We start from the raw sequence: 20768 nt of genomic DNA, 5'->3' as shown, positions 1-20768 counted from the left end.
ATCAGCTCCTCAGCAAAGGTCTAAGTGGACTGCCTGAGTGTTAATCCACAAGCAGGGATAAGAGGCTCAGTCGGTGTGCTGGCAGTAATCGCTGCTTATGTTTCAATTTAACGTTACCCTTCAAATAAGAGCACCAGTGATGCTCATTTCTTTATCTTTTCCTCCTGCACTTTTTTTGTTTTAACCCCCTCCTTTCTGCTCTGCTGCTCTCATTATTCACTTCCTCACCCTGTCCCCATCTGCTATATTCCTCCTCATGCTTGTCTTTTCTCACCCCCATTCTGCCAAGTCCAAAAAAGATAATCAATCCCTTTGTAGATGCCAAAATTTTCCTGTAATTTCTGTATTCTGAATTAGAAAATAATAGTATCAGTTGATTTTTTTTTTCAGGACAACACCCTTGTAAAAACTGAGGAAAATCTCCAAATTGAGGCAGATGTGAGGAGGCGGAGTGGGTGGGGCTAAAAAACAGAGCGTGATATTAGCTTGAGCAGAAGGCTGTAGCCTGAGCCCTGGCCTTTTAGAGCCCAGTGAGAATTGATTAGCTCTCCATCCACCTCCATGGATATAGATGCACAGAGAAATTAAGGAGAGTGGAATGTGAAAGCAGACTTTGCACTCTGGTTTCCCACAATGCTGTGCAGAAGTAGGCTTTTTTTCCTTCTTTAAATCACTTGGCTGGAACATAAAGGCAGGTTGCAGCAAGGATGGGTGTCCAGATTATTCACCTGAAATTTATACCCCAGTGTTATTGGTTGCACTGTGGTGCAACAACCTTGCCAAATCCTTACAATGTAAGATTTATAAAATTGCAGAAATGGGGAAAAAAAAAACCCTAAACTAATTACAGGAGCCAGAGTAATACCTGTGTAATCCTCTGGGCTATTATTTTTCCTCAGAGGAATCAAAATCTTTTGATCTCTTTGGAAAAAGTTTGATATGCAGAAGTGCATTCATGGCAAAACTGCCAGAAACCACAGAGACGGCGATGCTCTGTGTCCCCATCGCTCATCATCCTTCACTTCGTGCTCCCAGAGGGACGACCAATGCACAAATAATCCATGCAAATGTGATATTTTCCTTCACTTCATGCAGTATTCATTATTTTGACTGTCAAGGTATCAATTAGTAGAAGCAGCCGTTGGTGCCTGCCTTAAGAGGCTCTAGAGATTGTGGAAATGAGCTGATCATAAAGTAATTAGTAGTGATTAATAAACTCAAATCACCTCTGTCTTCACATCAGACCAGCCCCGGTGTTAATTGTAATTATCCTGCTCATACACAAAGGAAGCATCAGTGATTTTAAATGATCTTTAGATTGTAAGATGACAATGGAGATGGATTAACAGTATGATCTGCTTTGTGCCCATTACAGATTGGTGCCACAGTGATATTCCAAACTGTTCTCAAACAGCCAACAGTGGACAAACATTTATTCTATGGGTTAGAATTTGATGTAACGCTGACATTTATTTTCAACATTTGGTAGAGGTAGACATCCAGAAGCAGAACTTAATTTTTATATTTTATTTATAAAACCCCAGTTTTATGATTTGGAGATGATTTCATCTCTTGTCCAGACTTGATTGACGTGATATTCGTGCTTATTTAGGGGTACTGCAGTTTGGGACACGCGTGTCCAAGCCTGTGGTGAACTTTGCGTGAGCTTTATGGACAGTGCGACAGGAATCACCAGTTATAGGTGTGAAAAATTAGCAGACCTGCAGTCACTGTTTTTGGACACGCTGCATGATGTCATCTTTCTATATTGAGTTCTTAAGCAGGACCATTTCTTCTTAATATGAGCCACAGTTGTGTCTTTCTGCTCTACCTCATTCACTGTAGCAGCAACACACTGCCAAGCTGTGTGTTTGGCTTTGTTTGTCAACCCACTTTTAGTCCACTGAATAATAACGTTGCCTGACTTTAATCTCTTCAACTGTCACAGTGATGTGATCTTCCAAAAGGTAGATTTTCTCCTTTGGTACATGGATATTCCTGATTAAATGAATCTCATTTGGAGTGATATTAAGATCACCAGGGGAAATCACGAGGCACGTGTCAATTGTTGTACTGTGCAGTTGTCAAGTTGATTTGAGATTCATAGGTGACGGGTGTGTAAATTACAAATGATAGATAGATACTTTATTGATCCCGAGGGAAATTCAAGATGGGATTCTTCAAAACTGCTTCAGCAAGGTTTTTATGTTAATCATCTTTTAGGAAAAGAACATAAGCACATCATGGGAAATGATTTGTTCAAGTGTAAGTCTAAGAACATTTCGATGAAAGAGGTCCCTGGTATTGATTCATTTCACTAACTGACATGGCTTAACCTAACAGAGTGAGTCCTTCAAACAATGAATCATAAAGTTCTTTTAATGTTGTCCAGTTGTGAGTTGCAGGGTAGTCAAGTTTTGAAGTTCACTTCATGTTTTAGACCAGAATCTTGTACACGATTAAAAAAGAATTCTCATTTTCATTTTTCATTCTGTTTTTAATTTGGTGTAATTATGTTTGCAGATTTCATTTTTTATTTTTATGTCACATCAATCACACAGTGTGATGTGACCAATTACTTTGCAAAGTGAGCAGAGTACTTGGTCCCAAACACAAGAGACCACAGGTAGGAATTATTTATTGAAAAAAGCAAACAAACAGGTGTTGGGTTGATGCAGTCACACAAAAGGCTTCAGGAAATTATTTTTCTGTTGTTTGTTTTGTATTTTCATTGTGGTAATTGACTGAAACAAGCCATCACACCAGATCTGTGGTGCGTTCACTCATCGTGTCACCCATAATAATCATATTTCATCTTTCCATTCCACTTCCAGTAACCTCCACAGTGACTCAGGTGCCACATCTATGAACTTTGATCTTGGTCTGAATATGGTTCTGAGCAATGTTGCAGAAGCGCTGTCTCATAAAGATATGACACTGTTTTTGTAGTGGCTTAGTAGACACACAGAGAAATCCAGGAATGAATAATTTACAGATCTGAGTTTCTTTAACTGTCAGTTTCAGTGTTTGAAGTTTGTATTGATAGAAGTGAAAGTCAAAGTTGTGTTAATAGCAACGTTGGAAATTCTGAAAGAGCAAGTTGAAATTCTGATTTCATTTCAAAGACATTTCATTGAAGTTCCCTAGCTTTCCTTTTTATTTTCACAGTAAAACAAAGAAGGTGTCAACTGTCCCCCTGCATGGCTCATGGCAGCATTAAATCAAGAGTTCGTATGCAAGTTACTGTGGCGACAGTTGCCATGGAGGCAGGATACTTTGGGGACCAGTTGTCATAGAGACAGGTTGAGTTGTCAGTCTAGTGGAAACTGCTCAGCTAACTTCTACAAGCAGAACCCACTCATGGTGTTGTCCAGCATCACAAGCAGGACACACTGCGGCCTTTGTTTGGCACCTCTGACATCTTTGTGACAGTTTCGTCCTTAACTGGAGTTCCTCTGGCAACATTCATTTCCAAGAGCAAATTGTGAGGAGTGAATAAAAGTTGGAGAGAAAAGTTTCAGAAAGTAGAGGATGACAGTGAGTTTGTTTAGCCATGAAAGATTTTGAGGAATCTCCCCTGCATCTGTGCTACAAGAGCATCTTACTCATTTTTGCACAACACCTCTGAATGCCATGATTTAGATGTCATTAGGGAACAAATATGTCATTCACAGGAACAAAGCTAAGGTGTTGAAATTCTTCAAATGCTGTGCTGTTTCAAAAGATTTTCTTTTTTGTGTGTGTGTGAAAGCTTTTGTGGCACTATGAGAGTCAGAAGTGGTTCCAGAAAACAATTTTAATTGGTTTTCCAGCAGGTGGAGATACATTAAGTAACAGTCCCTCCCATGAGGACTCTGTGTGTGTGTGTGTGTGTGTGTGTGTGTGTGTTGCAGCTGATGAGAGCTGAAGCAGGCGACAAAGAGAAGAGGGAGAATTCATTAAATCTCCTGTCCTGTCTGTCTGTATAAATGCTGTATTTAATGGGCCACTCTCATTAGCACTTCATTTTTTCAAGCTTTCACTGAGCGAGCCTCCACGTTCATTGTCACACACATACGCACACACACACACACGCAGCTTCTTTCAGACTGAAATCTTGTTAAGCCCATCTTTTTTTCAAAATCTGTTCACGAAATTGTTTCATGTTGGTGAAAGACCCTCCATGAGCTTTCTAGCTCCTGACTCCTCCTCCCAATCTCCTTGTTCTCTGGTCTCTCTTCTTTTCTCATCTTCTCCTCTTTCATCTCCGTTCTATTGTCTTCTTCGACCCCCAAGCCATTGCTGCCTCCCCTTACCTCATCCTCTTCTTTCTTCATGAAGATTAAGGTGAAGCAGATCATGGGGCAGTGGGAGGTGATCTGGCCTGTGCACAATAACATGGAGTGGGATGAGGAGAATAAGAGAGGAGGGAAATCAATGGAGGAGAATGGGCAACAGGGAAGCCGATGAGAAGGAGATGGCAGGAAGTGAAGGTGTCGATGGAAGAAAAAAGGATGAAACACAAGTCAGTGTGTAAAACATCTCAGCTGGCTCAGTCAGTGGGTGTGATATGACTTTGTGTTGCATTCATTACTTATTCATTAGTGTTTAATGGGGTTTCAGACGAAGACTGCATATGCAATACGGTATGTTGGAAATGCGGTGGTGGAGTGTTTCACTGTTAAAGCTGAGTCTGTATTCCTGAGCTTCTATCCTTGTGGGAGCCAATTTGATTTCAAAGCCTCAGTGTGCTCATTTGTATAGAGGCCAAACACTAAGAAATGTAAAAGTAAAGCGTAAAAGATTGCGGTTTATTAGCCAGCTAACTAGCAGTTTAGCCCTCTGCTAGCTAGAACAAGATCATGTTGGATCAAATTTGGCGGGGGCTATGACACTCTGATTCTAGTCAAATGAATGTCAAAAAGCTGTTCTTCAACTCAGTTTTAGTGTGTGCACATTAATTTTCCATGTGCTGCACTCGCTCGCAGGTGAGCTCCGCTTTTTTCATTGTGTCAACATCACATTATTAGCTAACATTTATAAAACCAATTGAATAAGTGATACAAGCACTACAGTGGTCACTTTTCTCACAGGGTTAGGTTAATATAGTAATTAACTTGATACATTTCCACAAATACAGTTGTTACACACGATGCCACATGGTCTCATATCATCTTTTCGCACTAGCTAGCAGCAGGAGGGTCAAGTCAGCAGACTACTTATTGGAGATGCAGACTTGTCACTCCTGACTCTGTAAAAACACTTGTTCATTTCCAGTGACTGAATCATGACTCGCACATCACTTGGTAGAGGTGAAGGGAGGGTCTTGACCCTGTCTGTCTTTGATTGACAGCAGCTGCCAGGCTGCCAGAGTACCATTTGTTACATCATAAGGAAAGACGATGTAAAAATAAAAGCTTGCGCTGTACATGGGAAGACAGTCTGTTGTTAGTGGTATTGAAAACTTAACTTCACCGGTGTCTAACTGGAGACAGGTGAGATTTACAGGCGCTTTTAGATGCTGTTTAATGTGCTGCAGGTAAGCGGCCAATTAATTCAATTCAGTTTATTTATATTGTGCCAGTTAGTGCCACAACAAAAGTTATCTCATGACACTTTCCGATTAGAGCAGGTCTAGACCAAACTCTTTAATTAAATTAGCGATCTAGCCTGCACACTGTAGTCAGCAAAACATTTCTCCATAGTGAAGGTCTGTTTTTTTGGCCTGTTCGACAAGCTGAGGAGTGGGAAACAACATATAATCATGTTTGCATGTTAAATAAGAAAGAGACTTCAGTAGGAAAGCTGTTTTGAATTTGAATCCAGCGCAGAGATGGCGTACTCCGCCACTGACAGTGAAAACTACCCTGTAGAGAGGTCATTACTGGTGCTGAGGATTGTTTAAGAAATTCAAATCCCACTATCAATACCAGTAATCCTCAAAGTGACACTGATAGAGTACTTCATTGATACCCAACATGTGAATAGAAGCATTCATTTGCGTAAAATGCCTCCACTATTCTTCCACCACCAAATGATTTTTACAACAGATCAGCTCCATCAAATACACCTCGCTTGACTTCACCACATTACAGATGTATGGGTTGTGTTATTGGGCCAATTACAGAATTACAACAATTACAATCAATGTGTTTAATTACAGCAGTTAATTAAATACAGTTTCCAAAATAGTCCTTAGATTTTTATTACTTTGTATGACAATATGATGATAGAAATTACAAATCTGTGGCGAGAAGAAATAAAAAAGCTCAATTTATTTGTTTATATTTTTCAAATTCAATAAAATTGAAGTAAAATTTTATCTGAGGACTTACTCCATGTCACATATGTTTGATGATTAGTATTTACTGAAACTCCCTAGGTGACAGGCTGCAGTCTGGACTCCTGAGTGTGCATTTAGATAGCCACCTGGTGCCAAGATTTTAGTCTGGGATATTCCTGCAGCACAGACACACACACACACACACACACACACACACACACACACACACACATACACATAAATACTATATACATATGTATCATCAGGTGGTCTCAGCCCTGATAGCGAGTACATCCCTCAGCCTTGATAAGCTGGTGACCAGGGTTAGCATTTTCCTGGTAATCAGTGAGCAGAATGCTGAAGACACCTGAAGACACTATGCTGACTGTTAGAGGAGTACAGTTAGACACAGGGAATGAGGAGTGGAGGCAAATCAGGCAGTTAATGATGACAAAAAGTCAGGCTGACGAAAAAAATTTCATAAGGGGCAAAATGCAAAAAAGAAAGAAAGAAAGAAAGAAAGAAAAAATTGATTGAGAGAAGAAAAGCAAGTAGAGTTTGGAAAAAAGAGAGAAAAGAAATTAAGTCAAGCAACGGAGCAATAAGAAGCTGAAGGAAATGTAGTATAGTAGAATAGAAGTCTGAGATACAGCAAGAGGTCAGGCAGTGACAGAAAGAGGTGAGGGTTTACACGGTTTCATTTTATCACTCAGCTCTTGAGTGGTACATAACTAGAAAATGGATGGATGGATTTCACTTTGGTAAAGTCTGGCTTATCTCTTTCATGTAAACATTTTTGCGCTTCAGCTGCATACAGAGCTAATGCCAACACTACACTGCCACTAAGAGGGTGGCAGTGTAGCTTTTGAGCCTTGTGTTTGCATATGACTGCTTTAGCAACACTTTAGTCTGTGATGTAGCTGACACACACGTTGGGGCAATGGTGGCTACCAAAATACCACAGACACTGATAGGAATTGTGACTGGTTAGGTCTGGTTACCTTTTTTTCTTTTGATGATGAAGAAAGACACATCTAGCAAAGCTAGCCCTGCTGTAAACCTTCTGCTAATTTCTGCTTAACAGTGGTCTGTTAGTGGTGGTAATCTTTGTATTAAGGTTTAAAAAAATAAGAGAAATGACATTCTCATAAACCTCAGCCAAAGTCCAGAGGCCTAATTCTGTGCTAATTACGGTAGCAACTGTTCGCTTTCAAACGCACTAAACTAAAATGGGAAACATTTACCTTTTTTAGCATTAGCATGTTAGCAATATCATTGTAAAAATACAACCTCAGAGAGACACTGTGTGCCTGAAAACTGAAAACTTTGAATACTGCATCCTTATAAACATCATTGTATGTTAAAGACTGTATATCACATGCTTAAATACTATACACTACCCACTTAAAGACTGTATACTACACGCTTGAAAACTGTATACTTCATACTTAAAGACTGTATGCTATCCACTTAAAAACTAGGTACTACACGTTACAGACTGTATACTATATAATCCCCACAAGTAGCTGTTCCCACAAAACAGAACAGATGATCAGTCATCTCTGCTCCCTGCAGATCCTCTCATGTAAGCACAGGACAGTCCTTGAACTTTATGTTTTTATAGACTTGTTTCAATTAAACTCAAACACACCTCACAGATTACACAGTACTAACAGCAGAGTTACGTATATAAATAATAACTGACACCCTACCTGAAAAATTTATCATAGTTCTCCATATTTGTAAAGGTTTAATTACTTTTTTGGCAGCATTTTTAACCTGCAGATTCTGTCAGATTAGAATTTACAGAAATACTGTAACAGTAGTAACCATCACAGTACTATCCCTCCCTACTCTCTCTCTCTCTCTCTCTACCCTACATTAGCATTGCAAGGAGTATTTCCAGTCAGCTCCTCTCAGGGTTAGAGCAGCAACACAGCAGAGTTGTAGCCAGCCTGTTGATGTGAGAGATTTTTATATGTATGAATGTATACCCGACTGCCCCATTCACTTTGTCAAGGTGTCGCTCCACACAGAGCAGAGGTGGACACGTGAAAGACAAATCCACCAAGTGACTGTCTGACTATGCCCTCAGTGTCTCTCACAACTGTTAATGATGTGTACATGAATAATTTGTGTGAGTGTGTGTGTAAGAGTGAGAGAAAAAGAGAGCTGGTGAGTGTGTGTGTTGTGTTGTCAGCTGGGTGTGTGTTGACTGATGAGGTTACACCCAAAAGCATGAATAATACAGAGGACAGTAGGAGTGAGAAACAGAGAGAGAGAGATAGAGAGTGTGTGTGTGAAAGAGAAAGAGGTGGATGGGTAATTGGTTGAAAGGAGAGCAGAGAGGAACTCCACTTGGGGATTTGATATAGGCTAGAGGGAGTGCGAAACTAAAACACACAAATGAAACACAAAGCTCAACACAATGTACAGCACACCGTTCTCCTTCTCTCTTAACCCCCTTTTCTTCTTTTGCAAATTCTTCCAGTTGTTCTGCTTCTCCCCTCCTTCCTCTGCTCTCTGAGATCTCTTTCCTCCAGCTCGTTCTCTGCCTCCGACGGTCTCTCCTTACCTTAGACCTCCATCATCCTCCTCGCCTCCTGCCATTGTCATGTCGTTCTGAAGCTGAAGCTGCCATGATATGTGGAGAGTCTGTATGTTTGTGATGTCTGTTGCTGGGCTTGCCTTCTGTTTAGAAAGGAACTCAGGCTCTCTGCCTGCTGTTATCCACCTCCACACTTCCAACAGACTCACCCTTTAAATTTCTCCAACAATCTAAATAAGTGGTAATGTATTGGCTTTTTTTGTAATTGTGTTCTGTACTGACTGCAGACATAAATGTCCCCCATGATCTTGAGTTAACTCAGTTTATAATGCATTTAACTCTGTGTATTTGTAATAACATACATTTTTCTTTGTAGAAAGAAACTGGGGGGAAAATCTTAATCTTTCTACATCCCATGGCTCATACACGCTTTATCATGATAACAGTGCCAGATCAACCAGTTGAAACAGTTTTTCGTTGATTTTATAGTGCAATAAAAACAGACTTGTAGTGTGTGTGTGTGTGTGTACTCAGTTTGGTGTCCTGCTAATGGACGGGTACATGTCTTGGTGGTTAGTCATACTAATTCACCATTAGTGTTAAACCACATGCAGACACACTCACATAAGGGGTGCGTACACTGGATTGAACTCTTTTGTTTTCAGTGAGTGTTGCAGCTGGGATGTTGGTATCCCAAGAGGAAGCTGAGATGGTACGATGAAACAGGATGGAGGCAGACACTGAGTAATAACTGAGCCAACCAGGCTGAGTGAATGGGCGTGCATACATGCCTTGGTTTGTGTTTCTCACTGCAGGCATGTCTAGATCTTTTAGACATCATTCAGTGTGAAGAATATTGTCGCTGAGTGTCCGATGTTCACCAGTCAGCCATGACATTGTAGCAACCTGCCTAATTTTGAGCAAGTCCCGCTTTTGTCACCCAAACAGCCTTGATCCTTCGAGACATGGACTCCACTAGACCTCTGAAGGTATGCTGTAATATCTGGCTCCAAGCCATCGGTAGCAGAGCCTTCAAGTCCTGTGAGTTGCGAGGTGGGGCCTCCATATGTTACTTTGTAGTTGTTGCTTTGTGTTAAATATACAGAAATTCTAGGTCTGAAATCTGGTTGAGATTAATTTCTGATTTACTTGATTAAGATTAATCTTGAATAATCACATCCCTGTGACTTAACAAAGCTATGAATCTGTGGAAGAGTTTGTGATGGCCGAAGGAGACCAGGACAATGAGAAGAGAGAAGAGACCCTTGAATGTTTCGCAATATGAAAGGCCTGCTGCTCAAATATCATTTCCTGCATACTGCTAAAATGGTGTTGCTTAGAGATTTATTGACTGGAGTTGCTAGGATACCATTTTAATTGGTTGACGTGTGAAGGTGAGGCAGGATTGTGGGGATTTTCGGAGGTAGTGTGCCAGCCGGGGAGCTACGCTTGTGCTTCCTAACACATCAAACCTCTGTTATCGCTCTGTTATCCTAGCATATAGAGACCTACTGCAGGGAGAAAATGCTGGCTCTGCGCAGCCTGGTGAAATGAAAGTTGATACCTCTTGAGCTGTGAAATAAAAGAAACACCACCCCTTAAAATCAACACAACTTCTGAAGGTAAAAGAGACTTGCTGCTACATCAACAACTTTTATTGGTTGCCATGGCAAAACAAGATCAAACCAATAACAAGTAATAAAAATTCTAAATATAGGCAGTTCGGGAAGCCTCTGGAGAATGTGCTTCTTGGTAGGCTGAGATGTGGGCGTCGTACTGCCTGAAGCTGTTTGAAGACCAGTTGAAAGGAAGTCCACAAACAGCAAACTGCTCACAGGCATGCTAGAAACCACAAGCTATGCATGTGTCTCTCCTGTGACGGACGAGTGGCAGGAGGAACAGGGCTTTCAGCTTACAGCCTTCTCTCCTTTACAGCTCCTGAGCTGGAACAGCTTGACACTTTTGGGAAGTTTCATTTGTTTCAGACGAAGGAAAACAAATGTTGTTGCATTTCAATACTCATCCTGTTTGTGCTCACTGACTCTTTAGAAATGAAGCTGCTTGACGTTCATGCATACTGACAGGAAACTCATTTATTGGACAGTTTGTTGTTGTCATCCTGCATCATCAGAGAGAACCAAACTCCTGCGATGGACAGCAGGTCATGCAGCACTGCTGCAATGCTTCACACTGCGTTTGTTTAGAAAAAAAAAGTTGCTGCATTGCAGAATCAGTCATTAATGTGTTACTCAGACTGGACCTCCTGGATATTGACCCAGCTCCTACAATTAATTTAGGTGTTAATGCAATCAAAAGTGTGTGAAAAACTCGTCAGCATGCAAGCAGAAAAGATGAAATTGTTCACTAAAAGTAACTGATGAATGGATGGAAGGCAAACTTTTACCACTGCATGTGGTTGTAGTGCAAATGCAAAGTTGATCAACCTAAAAATTGTTAACAGTTTAGTGAACAATTGTATGAAAATATTGTAACCTGCACTATTATATCCACCTTTATATGGTTAAAGGTAAAGTAACACCAATTTTGAAAAAAATTCAAATCAACTAATTGGGTTCATTAAAGGTGGTGTTGATGAATGGGAAGTTGGACTGGGCTGTTAGGTAGAAAAGGTTGAGAACCACCTCTGCTTAAACCCTTTTTCAAACCAATTTGAGACCAAAGTGATAATGACACCCCCTCACACACACACACACAGGACATAGTGATATACCACAGCCAGGCGATCTCAATAGAGCAGAAGTGACACAAAGGAGAAATTGTTATCATCTATAGCCTAAGCTGCACCAGAGCCTCGGGATGAAAATTAATATGAGCAATTACTAGAAGCTGACATTTTTGTAACGACTGGTCAGGACCTGTGTTACCTGCAGTAAAGTGTAAAAATGGTTTAATAAGAGACGTCAATACAGTGAAAGGTTTCAGTTCATACAAGAGACTGTGAAGATATGGTCATGTGAACAATTTTCTTTTCCGTTATTTGTGGACCTACTGCTGCTGAGCTGTTACAACGTCCTGTGCTGTATACATGCTCTTGTTCTTTTAGTAAATAGTCTGAGCATTAAAGGAACAGTTCACTGAAAATGTAAATTCAGTTATTTGTGCAAGCTTCCAGGTAACAAGTAAACACTGAGGTATGCAGAAATCTCGATTTCTCGTTGGTCTCATTTAGTGGTTTAAACTTTGTACTTGCACACGGCTGCACACTGGTGCTTTTGGCATCTACAGTGAAAATATCAGTTTTAAAAAGGTCAATTTAAAACAAGTCTCCCATTTCTTCAGTTGTTTAGGAGAATGCTGCAACTCTGTTTTACTGTGTAGCTTCAGAAATGTTTGTGGACTAACAAACTTCACTGGGTAGATGATGAATGAATTTTCATTTTTGAATGAACTTCTCCTTTACATACACATGCATACGCCAAAGTAGTCTTTATTGTCTCAACAAAATCCTAATACCAAATATTTTTTAAAGTGCTAGAATGCAAATATCAGTATACTTCTAATGATGTCTGAGACAGCACAGAGGATGGCTGGGCTTTTGCTGATCATTTTTCGACAGAGGATAAGGCAAGATGGAAGCAGATGATTCGCTGTGGCGACCCCTGAAAGGGCCAAAAGAAAAAGAAGAAGGAACTATTATTTGGCTAATTCACATGGCAGGTTAAAAGAACACACGTAGATGTTTTTCGTGTATTTTTAGGATATTTACACTATTACAGAGACCTAAATATGGTGCAAGGGAAAGGGCACTCTCCTCCTTTGCTCTAAGCTCCTCTCGCCTCCTCCATCTGACTCAATTTTCCTCCTATGAGATTGATCAGGCCTCTTCACACTAAGGTTACTGAGAATTATCAGTGGATCAATACCAACACTTAGACCCTCTCCCACCCAACTGATGAGAGATGGTCAGCTTGCAACATAAATGAAGTATTTTTCTTTTCTCAAAAAGCTGCATGGCTGACATTCCAGCGCTTGTCCTGGCACACTGGGAAGGTTATGGTAACATTATTTAGACTAAACAACACTACAACACAATTATATGGCCTCCAACACCCAATCATTATTCTGGATTGGGGGTTATACAAGAGGGAGAGGGCCATTCACTGTGTCATTATGCAGTACCCCATTATTACAGATTGGTGGATGCTATTGTGAGCAGAGGCTCTTATATTGACCTCTGCTCTCCCAGTTTGTCAGAGTGAATGAAGTCACTAGACTGACTTGCTGTGGCTTTATGAAGTACAACAGGAAGAGAGCCGATGTGACTGACAAACGGTAACAATAACTGTTTGTGTGCAGGATTGTCCTTAAAGGGGGATTATTCAATAGCTATCAATACAGACTAAAATAGGATCATTTACTTGATGTGACTGAATTACACACAAGCCTCTTGCTTCGATTCTCTAGAAAGGCAGTAGAGGTGACAAGGCTGTTTTCTACTGTGTCTGAGAGAGCTCAATGCACTGCAGCTTAAGGAAACAAATGCAAATTAAGAAAGCGTCTTTGTTGGTTTAAAACCACATATACAGCATTTAGGGAATGAGCTTGTTTCCCAAATTCTGCATGTGTCATCAAATTGATGAAAATCTTTTCTGAAGTTGCAGTGCACTGAGTTCTCTCTGCCACCCTACTCTTCAGAATCAGTTACTCAACATTGACCTAAAAATATTTTCAGTTCATTCATCTCATTTCTAATTTCTCGTTTCCTTGCTGCTCAGCATAGCTCATGAGCCCTCTTTATCATTTTACTTCTTTATCACATCATATTCTAACATCCTATACTTTATGTTTAAGTGTGAATATTTTTCTGAGAAGATACTAGTATGTTACATGGTCGGTTTGAATATATTTTGCCAATACTCAATGCTTCCTGTCTCGAAGTGATTTGAGTGGGAAGTTCATCAGTCAAAGTTAAAAACAGTCAGTGGAATATTCCTAACATTATGTCTGAGTGAAAACATTGTGCTCTTGTCAGCCGAATATGCCAGTCAAACTGCAGGCCTACGTGCTTTTCACCCCCACCCCTTCACAAAGCTTCTGTATCTTCATCTGAAGATGGAATAATTTCCCCTAACTAGACCGACCTCTGTAATCACTGATTACCACCTTCTGCAGCCCCCTGTAATCAGCCATCGCCATCTTATCACAAAAGGCTGGGAGTATGTGTGTGTGCGCACCGCAGGGATAGGTTGTTCAATGCATGTGTGCAATTGTGTAGGTGGATAATAAGGAGGAGATTTTTTGTTAACCTTAAGAAGATGGGAAAGAACAAATGAGATCTGAAATAAATACACACACACATACACACATACACACTACACACACTCACAGGCTTGGCAACCCTGCTGGCTCAGTCAATTACTCCTACCGGACTAAATCTTTCAAGTCTCATAAAAATCACGTCACCTCCACTTTGTAATAAAAAATAAGCGATACTTAAAATGACTTTGGTGTGTATTGCAGCTCTGTGTGTGTTGTTTGTTTGTGCTATTTCAAAATAAGCCTTTGGTAAAAAATGATAATGACAAACCATGTAGGTGTGATAAGGTCTGGATAGATCTGTCATCTATCATCACACAAAACCAGGCAACATAAGCACACACTGACACACACTCATTCTTCCTGCCTTCAAAATCTTCCTTCATCCACAGATCTGAGCAGACACGCACACAAACACACACAGTTGTGTTTCCATCACTTTTGGGGACATTACACAGGCTTCCATTCATTTCCTGGAGACTTAACCACCTCCTAACCATAACAATAAACATTACCTGCCTAATCCTAACCCTTATCTTAACCAAACCCTAACCTCAACCTGACCTTAAAGCAAGTCTCCACCCTAATATTTAATGATTTATGTTGTGGGGACTTGCATTTTGTCTCCATAAGTAAGGAGGGTCCTCACATTGTGACTATGGAAACAGATTTTTGTCCCCACAACTACAGGAATACACGTCCACACACACATGCACAAAGATGCTAACAATAATACACACTGTAGCTAATCACCAGGCTGTGTTCGAGGAGGCAGCGGAGAGAGACGGTGTATCTCCTCCCAGGTCAGTGATCTGTGTGAATTATAGATCACAGCTTTTCTATCCCAGGTTTTGTAGCTGGGCCCATGGGACCCACTCGACAGTAGGAGAGAGGGTCCAATAGACACACACAGGAAGGAGTGGAGGAAGAAAGTGACCGGAGGGTGAACTGTGAAGCCAGTTTTAAAGCAGAATTTACAGTTTTGACATAACATATTGCTTTTATTTTTTAAAGGTACAAATAAACTCACTGCATTTTTGAACCAGTCTTCTGATATTGGATGTTCTGCTGATACTGGAGTCATTGAGTCTCACAAGCAAAGCAAGAAGCTGCATGAGTCCTCAAAAACTGAGGGGTCCTAAAATCTGTTGTAACTAGTTTGTGCTAATTTTTTGGACATTTTGGAGCACTGAAGTACAGTATCGGTGGCTTAAAAAGGTTGTAAGACCGGTCTTGTCAAATAAATTTGAAACGAGTCTCCAGCTTCTTCAGTTGTTCAGGAGAATGCTTGCAACTCTCTTTTGCTCCAGAAATGTTTTGTGGACTAAGAAACTTCACTGGACGGATGCGACAGATAGCCTAAAGGAGCTGCTTAGGGGCATTTCATCCAAAAAGAAAATTCAGTTATCAAGAAGTCTTAGCTGAGTGGTTTTCCAGAATGGAAAAATGGTAGAAATTGTATAGTGTATATTTAGCTGTCCTGTTTCCATTGTTTTCATACTTTTAAGGACAATATGTGCAGAATTCTTCTGTGATTACAGCATCTTACATGAATTGAATTTTAACTTCCAAATTGTTGCGGTAGTGACTTATTTTACACTTAAATTTGCTGGCTGTGTCTATGTATTTAAAACTTGATGCATATTTTTGCGTATTGTTGCTTCGGTGGAATCAGTAGTGACAATAAAAGTCAAATAAATCTAATCTAATGCGATCCAATCTGCTTTATCAGTCCAGGCACATAAGCAATCAAGGGTTGAACAGTCATGGTCACCAGTAATGCACATATGCACATACCGTATGTGAACACACACATCCATTTTTCTTAAAAGAGGTGAAATTACTATCTAAAGCAGTGCATGGTCCTGCAGAAGATTGGGAACCATAGTATTATTAGGGCGGAGGCAGCTGAAGCTGTGATTCAGTGTTCAGTGTACAAAATAAACTTCATAAATCCCCAATCAGAGGTCACATAGATTCAAGGCGTCCAGGGTGTGTGTTGTGTATGTGCAGTTGATGACAGTGCCAGGGGCGTTTCATTTTCCATAAAACACAACCTGTCTCAGCCTTCACTTATTAAATGAACTTTCCTCTAATCAGTTCTTCATCTCAGTCTATAAAGCAGCTGCAAGGTTACCTCTAGAATTCCACCTAAGGGAATTTCTCATGCTTATTGGTTTGTTTCATTGTGTTGTTTCAAATAAATATTAGTGCTTAACCAGTTTAACTCTGAAGAGAACACTGTGTAGCTGTATATCAGCAGGCTCAGTACACCAAATAAATGGCATGATGTATCAAGAATCGCTCAGCATTTTCTTATTTCATGACTAAGTGCCATTAATTGACTCATAATGCACTCATAATATCTCCAGGAAAACTGACAAAATTCCTATATTTCATTTCTGTGTATTCAGACCCATCTTGGTAATTGAATCTCAGCATGGCTGTCATTAGTGAGTCATCAGTGCCTCTTGTGCAAAACGGCAAATAAAAATACCACAAGGGTAAATTCTGTAATCATAGTGATTTCTTCTTGTTTTATTACAGAGAGGTGTGTTTTATCTTCCAAGTGGCTGCACAAGGCAACTCAGCAATTCCACACATGATGTGATGAGGATGAACCTACTTGAAGTCTGTGTGTTTACATGGTTGAGTAATGCATGTTTGTGTAGTCATGTGTGTGTATATAAGTGAAAGCCATTGACTGTGATAATGGAAGTCAATATGGCCTGTGTGATTCTGTGTCTCGTGGGAGCGTTTGTCTTTGATTAGAGTGCAGCAGAGAATGGCTGACTGCACAGGAACCTTAATTGTCCTCCTGAATCACTGCACTGTGACTTCTGACAGTAAAGCTGATATGACTGACTCTCTGGAGTCTGGAGTCCATACTGCATGTAGTCAATTATGGTCTGGCATTGATAGTGAGGTTTTCATGTCTTATTCTGACAGTTTTTTAGTCTTAGACACATCACATGAAAGTTGTTAAGTTTTTTGAAATCGTCATTGGGACATATTAAATTGTTCTAATTTAATGAAGTCACGTAACTGTTTGCTAAGCTCTGCCCCCTGAGTTACTGTTGCTACACTTAGCTTTCTGTTGTCGTACAGCATTTATGCACTTTTTCTTTTTATCTAGCTAAGACAGCTAATGCTTCATGAGTAGGCTAAAATGTAGATCTGACTAAAGTTAAACAAAAATGGAGACAAGGGAAACTTTCCAAATCTCAGGATTGGGTTCCAGCTAGGTGTTTCTCTAAGGCCTCAATTATTTCTTATACATACTGTATATATATGAAATACCATCCATCCATCCATTTTCTGTACCACTTAGCGGGGGGCTGGAGCCTATCCCAGCTGACTACAGGTGAGAGGCAGGGTTCACCCTGGACTGGTCGCCAGTCAATCACAGGGCTGACCCATGAAGACAGACAACCACACACTCATACACTCACACACTCACACCTAGGGGCAGTGTAGAGTAGCCAGTTAACCTGATGTACATGTGTTTTTGGTATTGTGGGAGGAAGCCGGAGTACCCGGAGAAAACCCACACAGGCACAGGGAGAACATGCAAACTCCACATAGAAGGGCCCAGACCGAACCTGGAACCCTCTTGATCTGAGGTGACAGTGCTAACCACTGCACCACTGAGCCGCCCTTATATGAAATACAAGTGACTGTCAAATGTAAGCTGTTGTCTGTATTCTGATGATTCTGCCTTACTCGTACCGTGGAATGTGAGGCTAAGAACTCTATTAGTAATTAATTAGAGAATGTCTCATAGCTAACAAGCTTTGAATACATTGGAATCCTGTTTGGAAATAAGAAGACATTTGTCCTCTAATATCTTGGGACAGTGTTTGAAATAAGTAGCTTCACTTTAGCATGTTAGCATTTTTTTCTTTTTTTGTCTGATAATCCATGAATAAAATCAATCAGTCAACTCATTAATCTATCCCTTAGAAGTAACACTAGGTTACTAGAGTGTGCTAGTTAGCAAGCGTTGCTGCTTTCATTAGAATAAGCATGGATTTTTGGGAAGACACTGCACTCCAAATCCTTTAAATGCAAAGAACAATGTTTTTTATTCCAAAGATTGACAAGCCTGCTGTGCCAAGTTACAGTTGCTAAGCTGTGATTGGACGGTCTCTGTTCAGGGGAAGTGTTTTTAGTGAACAGTCAAATCCCTAAATAATTAAAAGTTGGCAGTGATAAGGACATTACAGTTGAAGCAGGAGTGTCTGTCTTATCTGAAACAGTCTGCTCCTCTGACAGTTCACCATGTTCTCGGTCAGTAGTGCAGTTCAGGGACTTTTTGATGCCACCATCATGTCACCTCTTCTCTCATTCCTCTCTGTGAGAAAGCCTGACTCGGGTTAACAAAATTCAGACTGTCTGCGCTCAATAGCAAATTCTGTTTATGGATAAGTTTTCCCCTCAAGTCTTGATTGTAACAGTTGTAAAAACTTAAAATGAAAATGATTGATTACCTATGGATCAATATGCTTTGGACTGAATGTTGTATGAGCTACAATGCACAGTTGTCCATGTGAATCAGTATTGTTTAGAGCAGTGATTGATGCTGACGCTGAAAACGCAATTGATTTTCAAGTTGTTTTTTTGTTTTTTTTGCCATAATGCTATTATGTTATATAGGAGAGGGGGTGACAGCACAGAAAAACCACAAAACAGCACTTTTAATTCTCCACAGGCCAGGCTTTATGCTCAGACTTAAAGGCTTACATTAAGACTGGGATCAGGCCTAAAACAAACTTTCAGTCCAAAGTCCCAAAGTGAATCCAGGGGAGACTTGGAGGGAGAAGAGGAAGGGATAGAGGGCAAACTGAGTGAAAGGAGAGAGGAAAGACAGCAGAAGAGAGTGTGAAAGGTATTAGTCTATTTTTAGTTGTTATTTTGGCCTTCCTGCATGCTGCCTCTCCACCTTTAGAATCCCTTCAGCCATCAAATCGACGCAAGGAAGGAGCTTGCAAAGATTTATGTTGAAAAATCTTGTCAGAGGAGTGAAGGGAACAGAGTGAAATACGGGGGGGTTGCTCTGTGATGTGTGAAAGATGTGCGAAAAAAAAAAAAGAAACTTTTGACCTCAGACTGTTTATGGACATTTTAGTATTAAAACTTTGGACACATGAACTCATGTTTACTTTCTAATGGGGTTTAATACATGGCACATGATCATACTTTTTCCTTTTTTTTTTTTTTTAATTTTAAACAGGTTTATGAGAGAGGAACCAACGTGGAGCAGTTTGTGACTCGTTTCCTGCTGAAGGAATCAGCCAATCAGATCCAGTCTCTCCTGAGCTCTGTGGAGAGTGCCGTGGACGCCATTGATGAGCAGCACAGCCAGTCAGGGTGAGCCAGTGTCAGGCTGATGTGTGTGTGTGTGTGTGTGTGTTCATGGCCATACACATGTATCATGGTATGTGTAAAACTCAGCTTGTCAGCAGATATAATGTTAACAAAGCAAAGTTTCAAGCTGGTTAAAACAGCTGTCGTTCACAAACATAAACACACACACAACAGGTTCTCATCATGTTTATCGCATTTTCATCACCTGTATCACTTCATCATTGGCCTTTTTCATCCCATGTGGATCTTTCCTTCAACCATCCGAATTATATGGTTTAATTTTTAATTCTTTCTTTGCTCTCTCTTTCCTGCATTCCTCCACAGCCCCACAGTATTTAATTTCTCGCTCCTCTCCTTCTCTGTCTTTCAGTCATCTACCTGCCAAGGTGAGCCCACGGATGTCTGCGAGGCGCAATGAAAACACCATCCCTGACTATCCCCCTAACAACAGAGTCAGTGCCAGGGAGGCTGTAAGGACCATCAACACTGCTTCAGGTGACAAACACAAACACACACACATGCCCACACTGCAGCACCGTCTCTGAATTTATGGTTGAAGGCCATCATGCAACTGCATTATTAGCCCACAATTTTTAATCAATGGACTTTAATCTGAGTGAACAGAAATCAAACTCTCAAACTGTGAGTGCTGCTCAGCTGCCATCCACTGTACACACACACACACACACACACACTCATTCTTATGTGACTTATTTTCTATTGTAAAACACCACCACCAATCAACCACCTGCACATGTTCGATGCAGCTTTCCTACAGCAGACAGGACAGCACAGATAAACAGGTGGAGAATTGAGGGAAGTGAAAGGTGGGGAGGAAGAAGTCAGAGGAAGGCACAGATAAAGTGACAAGAAGTGGAAAGAGAGGAGTTGGTTGATAGATGTGTGAACGTCAAACCTGTGAGTGTACATGAGTCATGAGTCCCTGCTATGTAATGCTGTTTTCATGGCATGTGTATGTGTGTGTGTGTGTGTTTCTGTGTGCACTGCAGCAGCTAAAACAAACCGAGTTGATTGAGAGTTGCGATTCTCTTTGAGGATGTGTAGGACCCTCATTATTCTTTCTCTCTCTGTCTCTTACTCTTTTCCTCCACCATCTGGTAGTTAATGCTGCAGCTCACACTCGCCTTGACACTTTTCACCCACTCAAACAAATTGCTTGCTGAAGAAATGACACTTCAAGTCATTGAGATATGGCAACACTTTATGTCTTCAAAAACTTCACAGAATAAGAGCTGAACAAAAAATGCGGTCGAGGTTTAGAGGAAGGAAAGCCTCAAAGGGCAGAGCAGAATC

The 20768-nt window shown here is 40.6% G+C and overlaps 1 protein-coding gene across 1 annotated transcript in view; it reads left to right on the top strand.

Annotated features, from left to right (window-relative positions):
- The window catches only part of necab2 (N-terminal EF-hand calcium binding protein 2), a 108338-nt gene that overhangs the window by 36151 nt on the left and 51419 nt on the right, over positions 1–20768 (top strand). Inside the window, exons 6-7 of the mRNA XM_046394869.1 lie at positions 19321–19457; positions 19825–19949. Coding sequence (XP_046250825.1) covers positions 19321–19457; positions 19825–19949 — 262 coding nt within the window. The remainder of the gene's footprint in view (positions 1–19320; positions 19458–19824; positions 19950–20768) is intronic.

The sequence above is a fragment of the Scatophagus argus genome, chromosome 7 (assembly GCF_020382885.2).
Source record: "Scatophagus argus isolate fScaArg1 chromosome 7, fScaArg1.pri, whole genome shotgun sequence".
NCBI lineage: Eukaryota > Metazoa > Chordata > Actinopteri > Scatophagidae > Scatophagus > Scatophagus argus.
Note: the sequence above shows the minus strand (reverse complement) of the source record. Positions and strands in the feature narration are given on the sequence as shown.